We start from the raw sequence: 20,668 nt of genomic DNA, 5'->3' as shown, positions 1-20,668 counted from the left end.
ATATTACGAAACTACAAAACACTGCTACATTATTCAAGTAATTTCTTGTGCTTAATGTTTTTTTAGCTTGTCAACTTAGTTATAATACAAACGAGCAGTTGTCCGCGACTTCTTTCGAGTTTATGTTGAACGTATTTTGTTATTAAAAATATCCACTTTTAATTTGGTCTGTCAAACATAATTTTTGCCAAGCAAACTCTTTGACCTGCTCTATGCCCGACGTCCGACACTTTAAACTATAAAGTAATAATATCTACTTAACTTAAAACTGTTCGTACTGTTCAAGATTGTAACATTCCTTAATACTGTAAATACTTCAAATGGACATTTCCTGACATCAACGTGTTCAAATAAACAAACAGTATAGTTAGTATTTTATCTTATAATATTAAGTACAGATGTATTATTATAATACAGAGGATATTGAGTGTGTAATAATATAAACTGTTAATCATTTTTTAAACGACCTTAAAGAATACAATTACATCCAACAAACAATAATTAATTGCATGCAATATAAATATAATGATGAAACTCCGATCCAACACTATAAGGTAATCTGGTTAATAATCCTCCGCCTTTAATGTGTAATCGTTCAGTAAAAGTCAAGTTAGATATTTATAATACAAGATAAACATATTACATATATATATATATATATATATATATATATATATATATATATATCTAGAAATAATAAATAATATGTTTACATAAATCTAGAAATGTCTAAAAAAATTCTTGTTATTTCAACTTCAACATGTAAAAATCCTTTCGCATTAATTTGCGCTCCCCATATAAACCCCGATGATACATTTTAAAAACAAATGGTATCAATCGATTGTAATTGTTCGAGTAAATTTATTAAAATCAAATTTTCTTCAATTTCTTTCAAACAAAATATTACTATAAATCCGTAAGAATCTCACATTATTGTCAAAATGGTTTCAAAGCAATGACAATAGTAAATATGGTAACCTAACCTACAACAGGACCATGAATTATGATTAAAAAGCGTCCGTTGTATCAATTATTTATTTTAGATCTTAGTACCATCAAGTCATCTGTAAACAACAAACTACGCAATAATATCTAACTATTCACACCACGGCAAATATCAAACACTAACTCGGTCTCTTCAAACCATTCTTTGTGAATCCGTCGTTTCATTATAGTACAAACTATAATTACTTTACAAAATGTACCAAATGTAATCGAAAGAAAGTGATTTTGGAAACTTGTTTATTATTTTGTTACAATAACAATGAAAAAATAAAACAACATTTATTAAGTTTATATCATAAAGAGTCCTCCGCTAACATTCGGTTCAGGAACAGTTTCACTTTAACAACATCAGTCTAACGCGACGACACTGTGCGGTCGGCGGGGGCGGGGGGAGCGGCGAGAGCGGGGGGTGGCGAGCGCGTGAAGTCCAGCACGAGCTTCCCTCGCGCCCCGCCACGAGCCGCGCGCTCGTACGCCGCCACACCCTCCCACCAGGGGAACACGCGCTCCACACACACCGACAGCTGCGACCAGAACAACAAACTCTCACGACACACATACACATGACGGAATACATTCGAAAGACTTGTAAGAAGCTCCCACCCTGCCTCTCTCCGCGAGGCGACGGAGCGTCTCGATGTCGTCCGAGGACGGAGCGAAGAAGGCCCAGCGGACGTGCGGCGGGCAGGAGGACGGTGCGGGCGCGCTCCGGGCCGCGGACAGGCCATCGGCGACTAGCTGGGCCGCCGCCGCACATCCCCCGCCCACCAGCCCGCGGGCGTCCGTAAGCCGGAGCAACGGCGAGCTCAGGGTCACGAACCGGGAGAACCTCCAGCGCCGCGAACCGGCCTCCGCGCCACCCACTCCCGCACAGTCCACGATCACCTCGTACCTGCGCTCAGAAACGATTCTCTCATTCTGATGATTGAGACGACTCTCACGGTGCGAGGTACGAGAGCTCACGGGCCGGACTCCTCGAGGAGGCGGTCGTAGTCAGCCGCCGACCGATCGAGCGCCGCCGCGGCACCGAGCGAGGTCGCGCGCTCACACAGGTCCGCAGAGCAGCCAACGATCACCTACGGCGGGACCGATAGGTTGAGATTTCATATACGTCTTCCGAAATGGTCGAAACGTGCAGGCTAGACCGCAGGTCGCTTACCTCGGCGCCAGCGTCCACGAGCAGCTGAAGGGCCACGTGTCCAACCCCGCCCAGTCCCAGTAATAACACGCGCGGCGGACGGCGGGCGCGTCTCCCTGGCGGAAGGCCTCCAACCCGGAGCGCCGCGCACGCGCTCAGAGCCGCGTAAAGCGCCCCGCCTGCCTCCTCGTCGGACAGAGCAAGCGGGGCAAGGCCGGTCCAGCGCTCGCGCACCGTCACGTACTCCGCATGCGAGCCCGGCCTGTGCGGCGGGACCACACCCCACACGCGGTCGCCGACCCGCAGCCGGCAACTCGCACCGGCTGCGACGACTTCGCCGGCGAAGTCCCTCCCTGGCACTAGCGGGAACTCGAGGTCGGTGCCGTCCAGCGTCCGCAGCGTGTTCAGTATCCGAGAACCGTATCCGCCTGCGGAGAAGGATACGAGCCCAGAAGGTTTAAATGTCGACAGGTAAGGCCAGGGGACGGAGTCGGAGAGAGCGTGGTACCGAGCATGGCCACGTCCAGTGGGTTGATGGAGGCGGTGTGGACTCGCACAAGCAGCTGATCGGGAGCCCTCAGCGGCGGCACGCGCGCGCTCTCCAGCCGCAACTCCTCGGTTCCGGCGCTGTAGGCGTGCACCCGCCAGGCTCGCATGCGACCCGCGCTCACTGCTCCCCTCGCGACATTCATTTTTTCTCAAATTATTAATGTTCTTTCTGAAATAATGGAGATAGTGATGTGTTGAAATTCGCTTAACAGACGCAGTTTTCCATCTATACATAAAGTTTTGTAATAAAAGTTAACTTCTGTGATAGTATTTTCTTGAAAGCAAGCTGACTATGGATCTCAATGTTATTTAATTGAAGCATAGAGTAAACTTTAATTGCCAAATCATAATAAGCTAACTCAAAGGTTATAATATATCATGTAACACTATCTACTAACTTCTGAATGCATATCAGTTGGTACCCTTAATCTTGAACTTTATACAAAAAAACTAAATGTCAATGATTCAACCACACCTGTTATAATATATATATATATATATTAGAACGTTATTTATTGCAAGTATGATATAAAGTCGGCAATGAACTGGCACTTTATATGTATCGGGTTGCAGTATTCATCTATATAAATTTGTATCCTTAATTTGTGCTTTTCATTGGTCTCTGCATCATGTATACCATTAGCTTGAATGTCTGCCACTAAAATATTAATGTAAACAGTATCTGTTTTTATAAGATCTACATAATGGATTGTAATTTCAAATTAATGACATTCACTAAATCTAATAGGATATCTTTAAAATCATTTAAGACTGTATTTATAATAAATCAATTTAAAAAATATAGTACTATACATATTGTTACTTATGGTTGTAATTAGAAATCGAAGTTATTATATTGGCAATAAGAGAAAATGGGAATTATTTAAAAATATTGATAAACCAAATATTAATATTTCCTTATAACTAAAATGTTTAACTAATTTTAAATATCAGATATACACAACTACCTATTTCCTCATTAAAGGTTGTTTGGTTGTTTTAATTGTGGCCTTCATCCGTGCAAAGACATGCACAGATTATTCTACCAATGTTGTGTAGAATGCAGAAGACACGATCCAGAATTAACTTACGAATTTAATTAATTTTAACAGCTTGGACTGAAGTCACAATTAGTAACTTTGTTAGTAGATCTAAAACAACACAAATTCAATTAGATGCAATCATAGAAGATATATACTGTATGAAAAATTTAAAACTAATACTATTATTATATAAAGGTAAGACTTTATTACAATTGTATTAATTCTATTGATTTTAATATATTTAAATATAAATTTACTAAAGGGACCAAACACCAACGACCGCAAAAATTCTGTTTTTAAAGGGCTGGGAATTTTGACGGGAAGGACATCATATAGGGGGTGAAGGAGTTTAGGACAGCTGAATAGAAGATGGGAGACGGAACCTTCGTCAAGGCCACATTCACAAATATAGTGGTCCCTGATCCTAATCTTGTATAAATGTGTAGCACAACATGCATGACCTAAACGGATAATTCCTCATTAAAAAATTCATGTCAAACATTGACAAATGACAGTTCTTTTAGAATAAAGAATTAAGACACTGGACAGTTTTTGTCCTAACATCCAAGCGTTGAATTGACATTTCTGGTTTTTCTTTTATATGATTATTAATTTTAAATTACATATTATTTATAACTTTAACAACAATATCCTCTATTAATAGATAAATATTTTAAGAAAAGCTTGTTTAAAATTCTTATGAAATTTTTATGTAAATAACTATCTTAGCGAACAAATTACTAGAAAAAAATCAACTGTCATTGTCATACATTTATCAAGTATCAACTATCAAATGACAAAGTATCAAAATCAACGCTGTATAATAAGTTTCAAGTTTATAACATGATTGAAATATAACCAAACGTTAATATTAAATAACATCCATATGAAATATAATGGCGTTAACATCAGGAAGGCTAGCGTATTCAAAACACTTATGTAAAGTTAATATCCGGTGCATATCGTTACAGGGCTATAAAGCAAAGGTATAACTATGTTATAGTACATTACATGACTAAAAGTCAACGACACTAAGATACAAATTGATCTATTTCATTATGATAGGAAACTAGCATCAAAAATTCACCTACAGCAGGAACGAGTGAGACTTGGAACCGAAGAGTTGTGACTGGGTTGCAACCGACAGGGGCACTGCATGTGGGCAATTACTTTGCGGCTGTACAGCGTTGCGTAAAGCTTCAGCAGCAGGGCGATGATCTTATGATATTTATCGCAGATCTCCATGCCCACACTACACAACAAGTGTGTTATGCTCTAGAATAAAACATTGTGACGTTTCCAAATTATATATAATATTATGTTAACAATCAATAACTGCTGCTTATAAATTCTTGAATACAAGTAATTGTATTGCCTAAATGAAAGTTTGTAAAAAAAATGTCATGTTTTTAGAATCCAACACAAATTCAGAAAAATATATTGGAATTGACAGCATACTTGCTTGCTAGTGGGATTGACCCTGAACAAAGCATATTATTCGCACAGTCGGCTGTGCCGCGTCATGCCGAACTTTGCTGGCTTCTAGCCTGCCTCGCGACCCATGCACGTCTTGCACATCTGCCTCAATTTAAAGAGAAATCTGCTACTATGAAGGAGGTGCCAATAGGACTTCTTTTGTATCCAGTACTTCAGGTGCTTAAAACCACTAAAACAAGAGCTCTATATATTAGGATGCCCTACCATTATGTTCATGTGTCACAGGCAGCAGACGTGCTGGTGTATCGCGGCACGCATGTGCCAGTGGGCACAGACCAACTGCAGCACCTGCAGGTTGCAGCTCAACTCGTGCGCACCTTCCACCACCGATATGGACGGCTTTTTCCTACGCCCTCCCCAATCCTACCAGGTGGCTATCTATCTGATATTTCTGTATTCATCCATTTAATGAGTGCTTTCATTGGTGATTACTCTTTACAGATGATGGAAGTGATCGTCTACGTAGTCTTCGTGATCCCACAAAAAAGATGTCCAAATCCGACACGGACCCAAAATCAAGGATACTTCTAAGTGATTCAGATGATGTCATCAGATTGAAAATAAGAAAAGCCGTTACCGATTTCAACCCACAAGTATGGAGACAGTTTGCTTTGTCACTTAAAACAACAATTAAATAATTGATTAGAGTTTCTATTTTCACAAATTAAATTTTTTCAGGTAACCTTCGAACCCGATAGCCGTCCTGGCGTGTCCAATCTCGTGACACTCCACTGTCTGGCAGCCGACAAACTTCCAGAAGAGGTCGTTCTGGAGGCAGAGGGATTAACTACGGCGCGGTACAAGCAAATGGTAGCGGACGCACTCGTGGCAGCGATCCGGCCGATCCGTGAACGAGCAAACGAGCTGCTGGCTCGACCGGGTCTGCTGCGACACGTGCTGCGTCACGGTGCCGCGCGCGCTCGCCGCCGGGCTGACATCGTCTACGGAGACGTCGCGGAACGTCTCGGGCTCGCCAACGCCACACTCCAAACTTCTGATGAGTTTAACATTTCAAATCAGATAGTTCTTTTAGGATCCAAATCAAAGAAAGCAGTCGAACATGGTGCATGAACCTTCATTCTACTTTAAATATTATATGTAGAGTTAGGCAACATTTCGAGACGAAGCAAACGGGGTTACTCCAGTCCAGGACAAAAATAAAAATCTGCGTAGTTTAGATTAGTTTATTTGAATATAGATCGAGAGAATGAACCGAGAGTGGGGTCACAGTCTATGGTGATGATGCTGCATTGACAGGGTGTGGTCGGGCGGCGCTGCGTGAGGGGCGGCGTGTGGCGGTAAAGTGTGTTGTGGCAGCGCCGGTGGTCGGTCCCTAAGTAAGGTCACAAGGTCCCGCAGCAGCTCCACGGCCTGTGTGACTGCCTCTGCCTGCTTCTCTGCAGCGAGTGCACTGCGCATGGCGGCCTCCGCCAACAGTTCCTCCGTAGCAAGACGCGGAGCGTCCCCTCCTCCCACTCCAGAGCCCTCTGAGTACATATCCTCGTCAAGCGCCGGCTTGTGCTCCTCGTCAGAGTGACTTCCGCCTCGTCGACAACCACCACCGCTTGCTGATCATAAATAGGCAATTGAATAGTAAATACATGTATTGCATACATTATATATAAATGAAGTGTAAATATCCTAAACCTTTTAACACAACTCTAGCTTACATAAATCATTCAGAATAAACTTTTGTAAATATACTTTATTGTATGAGTATAAACCCTTCCTTGACTCTTATATTTTAATATCTTAAAAGATTCTTGTAATTTCTTAGAATACTAACTGCAATGAGTAGTGATTTCTATTATTAAGAAAGTTTGATTTATAAATAACGAAATAGCTGGTGGTTTAGTTGGAGGTGAGCTGCTGTTTAACATATTACACAGGTAATTTTTTCTATAGCATTCATTGTAATACTTCAAATAAAGCTGTAGTCTGTACATACAATCACTTGTTCGAGCACCAAGTAAATTCTGCAGTCTTTCCTCTACACCAGACAATTCCCCAAGAGCTCCTCCGGCTGCAGACTTTTTTCGTGCCTTATATTTTAAATCTGCCCAAAACTAAAAAAAAATTGTACATCAAATAAAACAAATGATCAATGACTTAACAGATCTCGTGTGGGACAAATCCAGTAGAATGCATTTCATTAATATTGTTGAATTCATAATTCTTTAGTTATTTATGTTGAGTAAGTGGTTATCCTATTTTTCAGTAGTGATTAGAACATAATTTAAACATTTTAATATAAATCTTGTACCATGAACAATGAAATTTTAAATATTTAATTACGAACCCGACACCACTTATCTGGTGTTTTGCGTGCGCCTCCTGACTCGTCTGCAGCCCCGTTTAGACGCTCGGCTAGAAGGCGCCAGAGCTTACAGGCACTGAATCTCGAGTAAATGGATTGTTTCCCTGCTGCAAAATCACGGTGCTCTTCCATAAACGACAACAACAGATGAAGTTGGTCCGAACTTACTCGACATCTAGTCAGTCCAGCACTCATCTCAAATAACACATTGCTAAACACTTTCAGCTAACTTTTTAAGGTTACTTTTACTTAAAATTATAATTAGTCTTTCAATAAAAAAGGGGAAAAATATCAAAATCATAAATAAAAGGATGATTATGACTATTAAATTTGTTCGCTCAGTACACTACATTTGAAACGAAGTCTCTTAATATGTTATAAGTTAATTTTCACTCTAAATAAGATGAATTACAAACGAAATTATTATTTGTGTGCAATAGTTATTTATTTTTATGGTTGTCAAGACTCAAGAAAGTAGCTTAAACGGACGTCAAAAATGTGAAAACATGTTGACGTTAACTTGTATTGTTTCAAAATGTCAATTGTCAAACTTTATAATATGTAATATGACAACACAAAATATTTCAATATTTTGAAGTAGGTACCTAAAATAATCTTGAAGCCTGTAATAAGATATATATTAAGCAAATGTATTGAAATTAATGGACATAATTTACAATTATCAAAAGAATATTCTGCATTTTAGATCGTTATATACATCCTTAGATTTCTAATATGGACTGGAAAGATATTGCCCGTTTTAGAATTCAATTTGTATAATATATATTATTTTTATTATTTCGTCAAAAATTACAAGAGAACGGAGTTAGAGAGTAGCGTTAAAAAAGTTTTATTTGTTTCGTAATGTCTGCGACAGTCTGCAGGGGTGTATATTTTTATTATTGGTTACCAAGACAACTATCTGTTTTTCAAAAATTAAATACAAAGTTACTGTGTTTAGTAAACTTTACCATATTGTTAATTCAAACATTATTAAAATAGAGTTTAAAAAAGATAATGAAATAACTAATATCCTTCATGTCTCTCTTATATTACGAGGTAAACAACTTAATACTTATATGTCTGTTGAATATATTATGTTTAAAAATTAAAGTATTGTTATGAGTTTTTAGGTGTAATAATATATATTGTGTCAATTACTATGAATCGCTATGTGATGCTACAACAACTTGGAGACGGCACTTATGGCTCCGTCGCATTGGCCCAACGAAGAGACACCGGAGAAAAAGTTGCCATCAAACGCATGAAAAGAAAATATTATTCTTGGGATGAGGCTATGAATCTTCGGGAAGTGAAATCTTTAAAAAAACTAAACCATTCTAATATCGTGAAGCTTCGAGAGGTCATTCGAGAAAATGATACGCTCTATTTTGTGTTTGAATACATGCGAGGTAATCTTTATCAACTAATTAGAGACGCCGAGCGCCCTTTTCCTGAGACCGTTCTACGTAATATCTTATATCAAGTGCTTCAAGGTCTGGCCCACATGCACCGGCACGGATTTTTCCATCGCGATCTTAAACCAGAAAATCTATTGTGTGCGGGCCCGGAACTGATAAAAATTGCAGATCTCGGTCTCGCTCGCGAGGTACGGTCTAGACCGCCATACACGGACTACGTCTCTACTCGATGGTATCGTGCTCCTGAGGTTCTGCTTCACGACACTCACTACGGAGCTCCCATCGATCTTTGGGCCCTGGGTTGTATTATGGCTGAACTCTATACATGTCGTCCATTGTTTCCTGGAAATTCGGAAATTGATCAATTATACAAAATAAGTGCAGTTTTGGGAACGCCGAGTCGAGAAGATTGGCCGGAAGGTTTCGTTCTCGCTGAAGCGCTACGATTCCGATTCCCGGCAAGTGTAGGCGTGCCTCTGGGACGCGTGGTACCGACGGCTTCACCTCCGGCCTTATCTCTGCTCGCTGCCTGTTTGAGATATCCTCCGAGGGACAGACCTACCGCACCGCAAGCCTTAAGGTACTGCCGTTCGCTGAAATATTCTCTGTTGAGAAATTGTTATTTAAAGCTTAATATTTATAACATCAAATAAGGTTTCCGTATTTCGCCGTCGGCGCCGGTCTCGTCTTACCACCTGGAACATCACGCCATAGAAGGTAATTTTAAAAAATTTGGACGGTAATTTTTAAATATTATATTTTCTGGGTGATGATTTATATGAAAAACCAAAATTTAAGAAGCGGGACTCGAGTTGAGGTCGAAAACTTTCCTCCTCCTGCCGAAACGACCGAACTTGTGAAGCCGCAGCAGAAGTCACCTCCTGCGATGAAGGACCGTTTTGCCGATATATTGGGGTGAGTAATAAATCATAATAAAATGAGTATATAAGCCGAGTCCTATCGGTATATTCCTCAATAGTCATGAACGCTTGCGACGTTCAGGGGGGAGGTGGTGCATTCTGGTGGTAGGATGCGTGCACGCGGCCGCAGCGTCCTAGGCACGCTGCAGGCAGGAGGGGCAGGCGGAGCTGGAGGCGCTGGGCCAAGACTCTTACCTCCCGCCGTGCAGCCGACCGCCGCCGCTGCAGCGCCCTCGGCCGCAGCTGCTTATCTTGGAGCCTCGCGATATGTGGCAGGCGCTCGCATAGATACCTCTCTGTTCCGTCCTCTGGCCATGCATTCTCATCGAGGTACTCCATCATTTATGCTTTGAAATTATTAATTAATAGTAGTAGAGCACAATATTCATAGACAGCATATACCTATTCTAACTAGCTTTTTTAATAATTTTTTACTACAAACGTAAACTATACTTTAACGATTAATGTGAATAATTATAATAATTACTAATTTATTCAGAGACGACGACAGTGGGTAGTGGAGTGTCTCGAGTGGACTGGGCTGCTAAATACCTCCGCTAGTCCAGCTACACTCTGAAAACATTCTGGAGTGTCCGGGAACAAATATAACCAATGTTTGATAATTTATGGAAAAAAAACTTCTAGAATATTTTAATTAGATAAGTGTATTAAATAAAGCGATTAGTAATTTTCTTCTTCCTTCATCTTCCCAAAGTAGTATTTGAAGTATATAAAATTCAGAATTTACGTACTTTTGTGAGTCTCTAGGATTATCATCTTCGAGGAGAAAAGGAAAGGAAACACTTAGTCGTATAGACAGTAGAAAGAAAAACGAGAACGTAAATTTTATCAATACAAATAAATGAAATCAGAACATCTGTTTGATATAATAAACTAATAGCTTTTTACTAAATTCTTATAGATTTACAATTGGTGCATGTTTCCAAATATTTTTCTTTATATTTTATTCTGTCTTAACAGACTTGAAGACAGTCAACTGGAAAACACTGCTTTTAAGGTATCTAATAATTTACTATTTGTTCGAGGTACAGTACTTACAAAATGGCTAAAGCCAGTTTTCAAACACAAGTTTTTCTTTTTTTTGTAAATGTTTTTACGGCTCTGGATTCAAATACAAGTTGATACTTAAATGTTGCCATAACAAAATTACAATGGTTCAGTATTATCGTTATAATCAGTCATAAAAAGCATTCTAAGGATTCTAGTATATTTTAATTAGTACGACAAGGATGGCGCGGCTTGTAACATGTACTTGGTAGTATTAAATATTGTAATATGCTGTAGTAATTTAGGCAGAATTAGCGAGTCCTTTTGGGAAGACATCTATCCTTTAACTGGTTCCTATGTAGTTTAGTATGGACTTGACGGTTTATTATATTGAAGAATTTCTTATATAATGTTCCAATTTCACTAGAAATTTGGATTTCTCTTATGTGAAGATGAGAGTTAGTTTCATGTTGAGCATGTAGCTCATTTTAAAATTGAAGTTGTCTCTATTATGGCTAGCAGATAAAGCAACTCATGTCTTCCCCTAGAGAGAATTAAATCAGTGGACAATAGAAATATCTTGTGATCAATCAAGAAAAATATATCTTCTAATGTTATATTATACATATTAGTTTTTTAGGTGAGACAAATGTTAAGAATTACAAGTTTTATGAAAGTTTTATAAAGTATGAAAAAAAAAAACACTGAACATAATTAACAAAACCCTCTATAAATATGATTCAAGTATGGCAGTTGTAAAATAAGAAAAAAATATATGAGCTGGAGGATAAGAGCTTTTAAGGCTTCAGAAAAAAAATTAGCAACAAGTTAATCTGTCTATATTATATATTATTATTTACATATTTCCTTTCATATAAAATCTGTGAGTTATTAACAAGGAGGGCAATGGCTGTTTTCACTCATATTTGAGGTAGGGCTTAGCATCAGGTGGTGCCGTAGAGTGTGAATGTGCAGAGTGGGCCGAGTGTGCCGAATGCTGCCAAGCATCAGGAGGCCAGCTGTAAACACGTGGCGCCGCACCCTCCAGCAAACTCCAGCCCAACAACTGAGAACGGCCACTGTGTTCTCTCTTAGGGGAGGCAGTTGAAATGTTGACAGACACACCTTTGATGACATGGTCCTGGCCACACAGGGACTGAGCTACTTCTGGATCTAGAAATGTTACAAAACTGAATGCCCGAAATGGTTTGGGTACAAAGACATCTGTCACCTGTCCAAATGCACCAAAGTATTCACGTAGATCATCAGCTGTGAGGCTTTCGGTGCAACGACCCACAAAGACTTTTCGGTGCGCTGCAGAACTGCCATCCTTACTGTTAGGAATACGAACGTCACACCAGCGCCCATCGATCATATGCCGCCTACCCAGAGCACGAAGCTGGGCGTCATATTCAGCAAACTTAATAAAACCAAAACCTTTAGATAACCCCGTCTTTGTATCCCGTTTTACTTGTACCATTAACAAATCACCGAATGTAGAAAAATACTCTCGAACTGTTTCTTCACCAGTTTTCCAAGGCAGACCAAGTACTATGAGGTCAGAGCAACGTGGCCTTGTTGTAGCGGTTGGTATATCCACACGTGGAAAGGCGCAAAAATAACGATGTGCTCCCCAGCCTTCAGCTGGCGGCAGCACTCGATCCTCAGTCAGACGAAGTCCACGAAGTCGACCTCCAGCACGATATTTCAGGCCGCTAGCGCCCACGAATTGAGCGGATATTGTGCTCAGAAGTAGAGAACCGTCTTCCTCGGTGGGCAGTTCGATGGGCTCGTCTTGTTCGCCCTCGCTCACCACCACGTACTCTATCGACATTGCGCTCACAAAGCAACATTAACACGCGCAGTCGTCATTTTTTTTTATCATCTAAGCCTCCAAGACATAAAGCCGCCTTGGAGTGTTATTTGTTGGGGATTGACTAGAAATATGATTTCTAAGTCTTAATTATTTTGTACGCAAGTACGTTTGTACATCATTTGACGTATGACGTCAGCGTGACATTATAATACATGTCAAACAGTATTTATAGACAATATAGGTACGTCCAAAAAAATAATTAACTAAAACATTAAAATGAGATATTAGAAAAATAAAATTAATACTCTCATACGTTGAATTTTACACTGTGTTTTTATCTTTTTTCTTTCAGGTATCATGGATGATTATATATTTGTATTTTGTATGGTTGAAACTTTAACTTTTTGTTGTGTAAATGTAATAGAGATCATCAACATTGTTTCCATTTTTTGCGACATGTAAGAAGAAAATAGAGTTAATAAAAATATATTATTTATTTCTAAAGTAGTCTGTTAAATAATATCAAAATAATACGTTTATTACAAAATCACAAAATATATCTTGTTTTGTGTTTTCACCTTTTAAAGCCGCCATTTTTGACATATTTTAACAGCATTTACTGTTTACTTTTTTGTATGGTGTTTGAGTCCAATACCAATTAAATAATTTAACTATTTATCAGTACAAAATACAATAGATTGTTACGAAAAGGTGAAGTCTGTTGTTATTACCGCATCGTATAAAAGATTGTTTAAAGCGTGCTGTATTATTAGAGAAATCGTTGTTCTTACTGCACGAAATCCCCTTTTAGATATTTATTAACGTCCGTCGATTATTTTTGAATAACTAGCGAGTTAAGTTTTTTTTTTATAAATATATATATTTTTAATAATACAATAGTATATATAAACCATGCCAATCGTAAGTTACAAAGTATAATTAAACTAATTAACTATTTTTATTGACGGACGGTGAAGGAAAACATCGTGAGGAAACCTGGTCTTATAATTTCAAATTATAAGATTGAAATCGCCAAGCCGTCTTGAGCAAGCGTTGTGATTAATGCTCTAACTTTCTTCATGTGAGAAGAGGACTTTGCTCAGCAGTGGGTCCTGATAGGCTGATGATGAACTATTTTTAAGTCAGCTGCTGTATTCGATCACATTTTATAGAAGTAACACTTAAAAATAGTTTGCAGAGCCTATTGCTGATAAAGACGGAGAAGTATTAGTATTGGGGCAATTTTGTGAAGATTATGATGTTACATACTAGACTTTTAGTACCTGTTTCATCAAAAGTTCAAACCACAATTATGGCTTGACTTTATGGGCCTTTATGTGCAATGTGAAAGAGTAAAAATATTAACAGCATTCTGTGTACAGTGTTTACTGCTAGCTAGAGGATTTGTCTTAACCTCTAAGTAGTGTATCTGAAAATTTTTATGCTACAAACTATCTAGTTTAATGAAATTCAGCTCTATGCAAGTGTTTTTATCTTTAAAATTATAACCATTTTGAACTATTATTAATTGTTATAGCATCTGTAAGTAAAAAGTTTAATATTCCCAAAAAATCAAACTATGTTTTTAATGAAAATCGATTCAAGAGAAAGTTAGCCGAGTATAGCTTCTCTTTTTAATTTAGTTGGTGGTGTGTTGGTCGTGAAACGCCTTTACTTATAAGATACTGCTTTGAAGAACTCTTTGTTCCTTTGTACCTAGGTACAATGATAGAGATATTCAGCACATGGAACAGAAAGAATGCCAGCCATAATATTGTGTCAATTATTTATTATAATTAATAATTTATTATGCAACAAACTCCCCTCCCATTATTAATATGTAATATATACATATATATGCATCCATATTACATCTTAGATTATATATATATATATATATATATATAATCTAAGATGTGTATAGTGTTACAAAAAATATATCATACAATGTAATGGCAAAAATATGCTGTAAATCAGCTAGATTTTAATAATCTGTTTAATTAAAATAACTCAAACATTAACATAATTACTAGATTTAAATTGCACTTTAATTGTGGTTACATTAAAGTGTGGTATATGGTAGGGGGCACAATGTTACAACAAAAAATAATACGAAATGGGACAAAGGACTTCTAATTAATATAAAAATAGAGAAATAAATGCATTGGTGTGACACTTGGTGTTTCTTTCTGGAACTTTTACAGGAGGAAGCACAATTATTTTTATATCCTCTACTGTTATGTTTGCCATATGTGGTTCAAGTAGAACAAAGAAATGTTTGTCTACTCTGCCACTTCTATGTGAGTAGCTAACATAATATTGATTATTGTTGGTTTTGAGCAAATTATAGTTGCTGTTAATTGTTTAACAGAAATAACTTGCATATAGATTTTTTATTACCATTTTTTTTATAAAGTATACAGTACTAATTTATATAACAATATAGCCTATTTACTGATAAGTAAATAAATTTGACCTAACTTACTACATTAACATATTATGTGTCCAGTAACGTACTTAGTCTTTGTTAAGGTGAAGACACCTTTTTCATGAGTTCTTACTGAACAGCACTTAACTGAAACGGGTTTGTTCGTTTCAGTCTCTTCTCTATATCAGTGAGATGAAGGAGGAGGATTTTCTCAACATTCGCGTGATGATGAAGAGCCTTTTCATGAGCTTCGGCATATTTTTGTATGACATACCATAATTTTTTGTTTTGTTGTGTTTTATTTTTTTGTTTATGGACTGGTTGGCTTCAATTTCCAGCTTTTGTGGTGCCTTACCATCGAAAGATGACATTGATTTGAGTCTTTCCTCCACCTTCACAGCCAGGTTACTATGCGGTTGGTTTAAAGAATTGTCACTAATTGAGCAGTGTGTTTTAGGGGCGACTTGTGCATAGGTATTCTCTGATATCACATGTTGATGGTCGTTTGGGAGCCACTTATTCCAGATTATACACTATTGATTTTTTAATGCTTTTATTTTATGTACTGCTTTTCCTTAGCTAATTTACATTCTCTGCAATAGCTAGATGTGCTTCACCGCAATGTACATAGTTTGGTTTTTCGTCTGTTATTTTTTTTTGCAGTCTCAAGTGAGGTGTTTTCCTATACTCTTAATGTGGCCATATGCCTGACATCCCTTGCACTGAGGTACTACCGAGGGCTGAACTTCAAATTTACATCCTAAGATATCCTTTATATTATATATTTGGTTAATATCTTCAATGTTTAAAAAGTTTACATAATTAGAGGCTACTTCTTTTCCAGTTGAGTTTGTTTGCTGCGTTAGCTTGGCATTAATTTTGACACACTTACCATTCAAGATATGATAGTCGTAAATGCTGAAAGATATAAAGAAATATACGCTCGAAAAATAAAGTATGGCTTGATAAAAGAATCTAAGTTATGCTATATAAGATCTTATTTTTCCCATTTATCTGTAGTTGGGACTTCTACCCTACCGCGTTTTGCCATATATAAGTTTATTGCAGATTTTTTTGTTCTAAGAGTCTTACTAAGATTAAAAAGTGATGTCCTGCCGACTCTCTAAATATTGAGAATCTTGTTTGCCTCTTTTAAAATGGTCTAAGACTTTAATCTTACTCATAAAAGCAGCGTCTTTGAATATAACATCACGAGTAATAATTTAGAGCGTATGAGCATCCAAGAGACAGAAAGACAGTCCAGTATTTTATTAATTTAATTACAAAACACAACTGACTTTTCAAAGAAAATAATTAAAACAGTACGACTTCTTGGTGAATCACTTGTTTATTTCCAATTTCACAAAATAATGAACAATTACATCCAAAAAGGCTCTTTAAATAATCTCTCCTCCCCTCTCCTCTCCTCTCTTAACCACACCTCTCCCCTCCTCGATACATCACACCACTCCACACCTCGCCCGCCGCCAACTCATCCCTTAGTCAATACAGCTCCTCTTATTTTTTGTTACAATTTTTTATATATATGTCGGATCGCCGAGCCCATTGGGGTGTTGTGAACCACTATTGGCTTTTACAGCGTCACCGGGAGGGGTGGGCGGCCCGATGGGACCTACCCGTTTAATTTGGGCCCGAAGGGCCCGACGGAGGGATACGCCCGTCCCAAGGGTGCCTCTAAGAGGCCGGACCTCGGCTTAGGACGTCGTTGTTGTGGAGGATGGCATCGGATGCCCTGACAATGTGGCTGTTCCCATTTATATACCTTGGTGACTACTACGACGTTGGCGCCACTCTCAACCTCACTCGACAATCTAACTGACGTTAGCGTCGACTCTTTGCAAAAATAAATTGAGTTTCTTTTTAAAATTACATTCATAATATTTATAAACTAAAAATAATCAAATCAATAAACACAAACATAAAAAAGGAAAACACTTAATATAAACTTAAAATAAATATAATCAGTCATGTTGTAAATGTGTCGTGAAATTAATGAGCGTCTTCTTTTTTTTTTTTAATTCAAGTTCATGATGTTTATCAGCTAAATATAATCACATAAATAAACGAACATATTTAAATATAAACATAAAAGAAATATAATCAAAATATCAAAAAAATTTCTTAAAATGAGGTAGTTTATACGTTATCTTCTGGTTGTGCCGTCATATATATATTTAGTAAACAACACACAAGACTCCGATGTATTTTTCATCAAACTCTGGCGATTTTCATTCATTTTACGAATAAGCTGCCCGTTCATTTTTATCAACTTTTGTCAAATAATTCATAATATTTGTTGTAGTTTGTTTTATGGTAGAGCACTACAAAGAGACAAAGACTTGTATCATATTTTACAAGTTTCTTTATCAACATCATTGTTTTTTGAAAAATATTTGCATTTAGGACCCATAGATGCCATTATGTACCCGAAATAATAAATAGATAAATGTATCTTCAACCACAGTCATTTAGCTTAGCCGAACACTACACATGTAATGTGGACACGACAATGTGACAATAAACGAAGACTGTAACAATTAGTTTTTGCGAGCATTCGTCCAAAACAGACACTTCGCACATTTTTAAATAATTGTCAGAGGTACTCAACCTAGAGTCAGTATTGTGCAGTGCTTTGCGTGGAATGGTTTGCAAAGGATTGGTGATGGCACTCATTCAGGGTGTGATTCAAGCCCAAATCGCAAAAATCGAAACTGTTTCTAGAGAACTTGCCAATCGAGACTGTCATATATATATATGTGAATGATCATTCATCAGCACTGAAGAAGAAACTGCTGAACCGATATAAGATAATTGCTATAGAAAAAAAGTATGAATTTGTTTGGGTAAAATATGCAAAAATATATGTTCGTAAAAATATTACTTCAAACGTCTTGTTGAAAATGATTTAAAAATATATATATTTAGTCTGTTCTGTACTTAACTACAAAAATAGAATATAACACTTTCCACATTAAACCCTATAAATGATAACCTCTGGCTCGCTATTTTTTTTCTTATAGTTTTTTCCCTGATCGCTTTTGTTTTCGGTTTTCACCTGCATGCTTTTTCGACTACTGTGTTACGATTAACAGACTAGCTGATCCATATGCTAAGTATTTTTGTTGCTCGCACGCTTTTTAAAATCCTTGGATCATCCCTTTTTTGCGCGTACTACTCTGAAAACTGTTTTAATATAGTATCTATGAGTTGTTGACCCCTAATAGGTTCTTGGAACTCATTAATTGTCTTACAATTGCTGCAATAAACTATTTGAGTGTTCTATCATATTTGAATATTAATTGTTGACAAACTTAATAACATAAAAATAATATCCGTATTGTTGCACATAATCATCGGTAAGCCTCAACTAAAATACCGTCGTTTTGTTAGGTTATCAATATGTTGTTTACTTAAGAATTATTATTTTATAAATAAATAAATTTAATGTCTAATACCAAAATGTTAGAATATTACGAACAAAATTTTATGTATTCTACAGAAGCGTATGTTATATGCTTATGATATAATATAGCTGTGACTGAAGCTTGGCTCCTGGATAGTTCATCTGGTGCTGGATTATTCGATAGTAGGTATATGGCATGGCGTCGTGACTGATTATATTAAAACCGATAGAATATATGGTGGCGATGTTTTTCTAGTGACAAATATGAAATAAGGCCCCTAGTGTTATACCCTATTCCAGTTTCCGTATATAGGAGTTCCATTGCAGAGGATATTTGGGTATCAATTGATCTGGAGCGTACTAATCACGACTAAAGTAAATTGTTTGTAGTTATATCCTTTACAGTATTTAGCAACTGCTTGGAACTTTCAATACGAGCCTTTTCTTCTAAAAATTTTTTATTGTCAAATGTAATTGTTTCGGCCTGGAGGATATTCGCACCAATATCAGTAATAAGTTAAGTGGTACACACCAAAATTTACAGTACAGTACTTTCATGCATACAATTTTCAGTTAAATTCATGTAGCTCCTAGTATTATGTATATTTGTCCGGATATCTGAAGTTAAACGTATTCACTCTAGTTCTAAGAGCCTTTCTTTGATTTATCCGTCGCCAGACGGCGCGGTGTACAGGATACTGGCGGTCCGGGTGTGGTGCGGATGTGGTGTACGGTATTGTGTCGGGGTGTAGTGTGTATTCCGTGTGGGCGTGTGATTTCGGTTTATTTTTGTAACATGTTGTAATAAACAGAGTAACAAGACATTACCTTAACCGAAGAAACACCCTCCTTAGTGCAGACAGGCAAACCCGGGGACGCAAGCATAGTGCTACCATCTATAAGGCGTTGATTACGAATATTTACCACGAGATTGTAAAAAGATAGGAAATCAACGCCTATAACACTAGTCAACAAAATTTTAACTTTGTCGTGCCACACGGACTTTTTTGATATTTTTTTTACTTTAATTAGTAATTGTAAGAGTCAATAAACAGTTAAAAAAAAGTTGCTAGACCAGATTTTTTCCTATTGAGCAATTTAAGTATTAAGAAAAAACAAAGATCTCGTATATCAAGTTTTTTTTTTATAAACGACTTAATGTAATCTCTGATTTTCCATAGCATTTAGCTTCTGGTTGGTCCCTTTTATTTGTCCAGCAGTAATCTGCTAACATATTCGGGCTTCATTTGCCCTGGTACCGCTTTTCAATATTAGAAATTTCCTGATGGAATCTCTCACCTTGCTCGTCGCTGACAGCCCCTAAATTTTCAGGGAAAAAATCCAGGTGCGAATCTAAAAAATCTATTTTAAGAGACATGTTGCAAGCCAATGCTTGATATGACAGAAAAACTAAAACATTGCTGATAACACTCCAACACAATATTCGTAAAATTTCGTCGTTGTTTTTTGAATGTAAGTTTTAACGTAATATTTTTATAACGATTTACTTGTAAGCGTTTTTGTTAATTTACAGCCGTAGTACAAGTTATGAGTATTACCGTATCCCAACAAATATGAAGCTAATTGACTTACGACAAATGTGATTCAATAATGAGGATAGATTGATGAAACAAAATTTGCTATCAAAGTTTGTGTGGCAAAACCAGTGTTTACCAGTGTAATTGCCTTTGTAACGTCCGCCACAAAGCTTAGATGCAGCAGTTTTTTATGAAGCGTTAGCGAGGGTGTCAGCGTAGCGATTACAGAACAGCGTTCCACGGCGTGAGCACATGCGGACTGACTAGCCGCCGGCGGAGCAACAAGTTCGCGGACGCGGAACTCACAAACAAAAACTGCAGCGCGCATCCTCCCTATATACAATTTAATAAACAAATTTGTCCGTTACAAAAAATGTAAAATATTAAATAATTTTTTTTGAATTATTAACAAACCTAATAAAAATAAATACAAGTAAATATGAAACAAATGGAAATAAATGTTTAAATTAAATATAAATTTAAAATTATAATATTAAGTTTCTACTTAATAACAATTACTAAAATTTATAAGCTAAGTAGCTCCGCTACAGATGTCTTCGTGAT

The 20,668-nt window shown here is 37.3% G+C and overlaps 5 protein-coding genes across 18 annotated transcripts; 2 read left to right on the top strand and 3 right to left on the bottom strand.

Moving 5' to 3' along the window:
• Positions 1 to 1,021: 1,021 nt before the first annotated feature.
• LOC116772501 (reticulon-4-interacting protein 1 homolog, mitochondrial) lies at positions 1,022 to 4,301 on the bottom strand. 11 transcript variants are annotated; one of them, XM_061522154.1, is made up of 8 exons: positions 3,946 to 4,300; positions 3,661 to 3,843; positions 3,091 to 3,350; positions 2,652 to 2,861; positions 2,165 to 2,571; positions 1,969 to 2,081; positions 1,609 to 1,897; positions 1,022 to 1,529 (listed from the first exon to the last, which is right to left on the bottom strand). In XM_061522154.1, exons 4-8 carry the CDS (start codon positions 2,833 to 2,835, stop codon positions 1,359 to 1,361), a joined length of 1,164 nt encoding a protein of 387 aa, XP_061378138.1. In that variant the 5' UTR covers positions 2,836 to 2,861; positions 3,091 to 3,350; positions 3,661 to 3,843; positions 3,946 to 4,300; the 3' UTR covers positions 1,022 to 1,358. The 11 variants fall into 11 exon arrangements, with proteins under 11 accessions (XP_061378138.1, XP_061378137.1, XP_061378139.1 ...); XM_061522153.1 differs by having other exon boundaries at positions 3,993 to 4,300; XM_061522155.1 differs by having other exon boundaries at positions 3,658 to 3,843; positions 4,119 to 4,300.
• A 196-nt stretch (positions 4,302 to 4,497) lies between these two features.
• On the top strand, positions 4,498 to 6,935 carry LOC116772270 (tryptophan--tRNA ligase, mitochondrial). 3 transcript variants are annotated; one of them, XM_032664385.2, is made up of 6 exons: positions 4,498 to 4,721; positions 4,801 to 4,998; positions 5,149 to 5,388; positions 5,458 to 5,602; positions 5,674 to 5,825; positions 5,911 to 6,935. In XM_032664385.2, exons 1-6 carry the CDS (start codon positions 4,632 to 4,634, stop codon positions 6,301 to 6,303), a joined length of 1,218 nt encoding a protein of 405 aa, XP_032520276.1. In that variant the 5' UTR covers positions 4,498 to 4,631; the 3' UTR covers positions 6,304 to 6,935. The 3 variants fall into 3 exon arrangements, with proteins under 3 accessions (XP_032520276.1, XP_061378134.1, XP_061378135.1); XM_061522150.1 differs by lacking the exon at positions 4,801 to 4,998; XM_061522151.1 differs by lacking the exon at positions 5,149 to 5,388.
• LOC116772272 (uncharacterized) lies at positions 6,403 to 8,069 on the bottom strand. The gene is made up of 3 exons (XM_032664388.2): positions 7,532 to 8,069; positions 7,181 to 7,298; positions 6,403 to 6,800 (listed from the first exon to the last, which is right to left on the bottom strand). The coding sequence occupies exons 1-3, from the start codon at positions 7,742 to 7,744 to the stop codon at positions 6,457 to 6,459; spliced, it is 675 nt and encodes a 224-aa protein (XP_032520279.1). The 5' UTR covers positions 7,745 to 8,069; the 3' UTR covers positions 6,403 to 6,456.
• Positions 8,070 to 8,466: 397 nt separating this feature from the next.
• LOC116772269 (serine/threonine-protein kinase MAK) lies at positions 8,467 to 10,582 on the top strand. 2 transcript variants are annotated; one of them, XM_032664383.2, is made up of 6 exons: positions 8,467 to 8,608; positions 8,683 to 9,550; positions 9,625 to 9,687; positions 9,769 to 9,885; positions 9,973 to 10,220; positions 10,390 to 10,582. In XM_032664383.2, the coding sequence occupies exons 2-6, from the start codon at positions 8,712 to 8,714 to the stop codon at positions 10,449 to 10,451; spliced, it is 1,329 nt and encodes a 442-aa protein (XP_032520274.2). In that variant the 5' UTR covers positions 8,467 to 8,608; positions 8,683 to 8,711; the 3' UTR covers positions 10,452 to 10,582. The 2 variants fall into 2 exon arrangements, with proteins under 2 accessions (XP_032520274.2, XP_032520275.1); XM_032664384.2 differs by lacking the exon at positions 10,390 to 10,582 and having other exon boundaries at positions 9,950 to 10,177.
• Positions 10,583 to 11,720: 1,138 nt separating this feature from the next.
• On the bottom strand, positions 11,721 to 12,916 carry LOC116772271 (TAR DNA-binding protein 43-like). Its single transcript, XM_032664386.2, has one exon. It carries the CDS (start codon positions 12,730 to 12,732, stop codon positions 11,815 to 11,817), a length of 918 nt encoding a protein of 305 aa, XP_032520277.1. The 5' UTR covers positions 12,733 to 12,916; the 3' UTR covers positions 11,721 to 11,814.
• Between the last annotated feature and the right edge of the window lie 7,752 nt (positions 12,917 to 20,668).

The sequence above is a fragment of the Danaus plexippus genome, chromosome 12, assembly GCF_018135715.1.
Source record: "Danaus plexippus chromosome 12, MEX_DaPlex, whole genome shotgun sequence".
In the NCBI taxonomy this organism is placed as follows: Eukaryota; Metazoa; Arthropoda; class Insecta; order Lepidoptera; family Nymphalidae; genus Danaus; species Danaus plexippus.
This window is presented reverse-complemented; position numbering and strand designations above follow the sequence as displayed.

Excerpts from the sequence above, each read along its gene's own strand:
- LOC116772501 (XM_061522157.1), bottom strand. The coding sequence starts at position 2,835 with ATGAATGTCGCGAGGGGAGCAGTGAGCGCGGGTCGCATGCGAGCCTGG. Across the intron at positions 1,898-1,968 it reads CTCCTCGAGGAGTCCGGCCC|GTACGAGGTGATCGTGGACT; the intron begins GTGAGCTCTCGT and ends TTCTGAGCGCAG. Across the intron at positions 1,530-1,608 it reads GCCTCGCGGAGAGAGGCAGG|CTGTCGGTGTGTGTGGAGCG; the intron begins GTGGGAGCTTCT and ends TTCTGGTCGCAG.
- LOC116772269 (XM_032664383.2), top strand. The coding sequence starts at position 8,712 with ATGAATCGCTATGTGATGCTACAACAACTTGGAGACGGCACTTATGGC. Across the intron at positions 9,551-9,624 it reads ACCGCACCGCAAGCCTTAAG|GTTTCCGTATTTCGCCGTCG; the intron begins GTACTGCCGTTC and ends ACATCAAATAAG. Across the intron at positions 10,221-10,389 it reads GGCCATGCATTCTCATCGAG|AGACGACGACAGTGGGTAGT; the intron begins GTACTCCATCAT and ends TAATTTATTCAG.
- LOC116772271 (XM_032664386.2), bottom strand. The coding sequence starts at position 12,732 with ATGTCGATAGAGTACGTGGTGGTGAGCGAGGGCGAACAAGACGAGCCC.
- LOC116772270 (XM_032664385.2), top strand. The coding sequence starts at position 4,632 with ATGGCGTTAACATCAGGAAGGCTAGCGTATTCAAAACACTTATGTAAA. Across the intron at positions 4,999-5,148 it reads ATGCCCACACTACACAACAA|AATCCAACACAAATTCAGAA; the intron begins GTGTGTTATGCT and ends TCATGTTTTTAG. Across the intron at positions 5,389-5,457 it reads TTTTGTATCCAGTACTTCAG|GCAGCAGACGTGCTGGTGTA; the intron begins GTGCTTAAAACC and ends CATGTGTCACAG.
- LOC116772272 (XM_032664388.2), bottom strand. The coding sequence starts at position 7,744 with ATGAGTGCTGGACTGACTAGATGTCGAGTAAGTTCGGACCAACTTCAT. Across the intron at positions 7,299-7,531 it reads CACCAGATAAGTGGTGTCGG|TTTTGGGCAGATTTAAAATA; the intron begins GTTCGTAATTAA and ends ATTTTTTTTTAG. Across the intron at positions 6,801-7,180 it reads TGGTGCTCGAACAAGTGATT|CAAGCGGTGGTGGTTGTCGA; the intron begins GTATGTACAGAC and ends ATTTATGATCAG.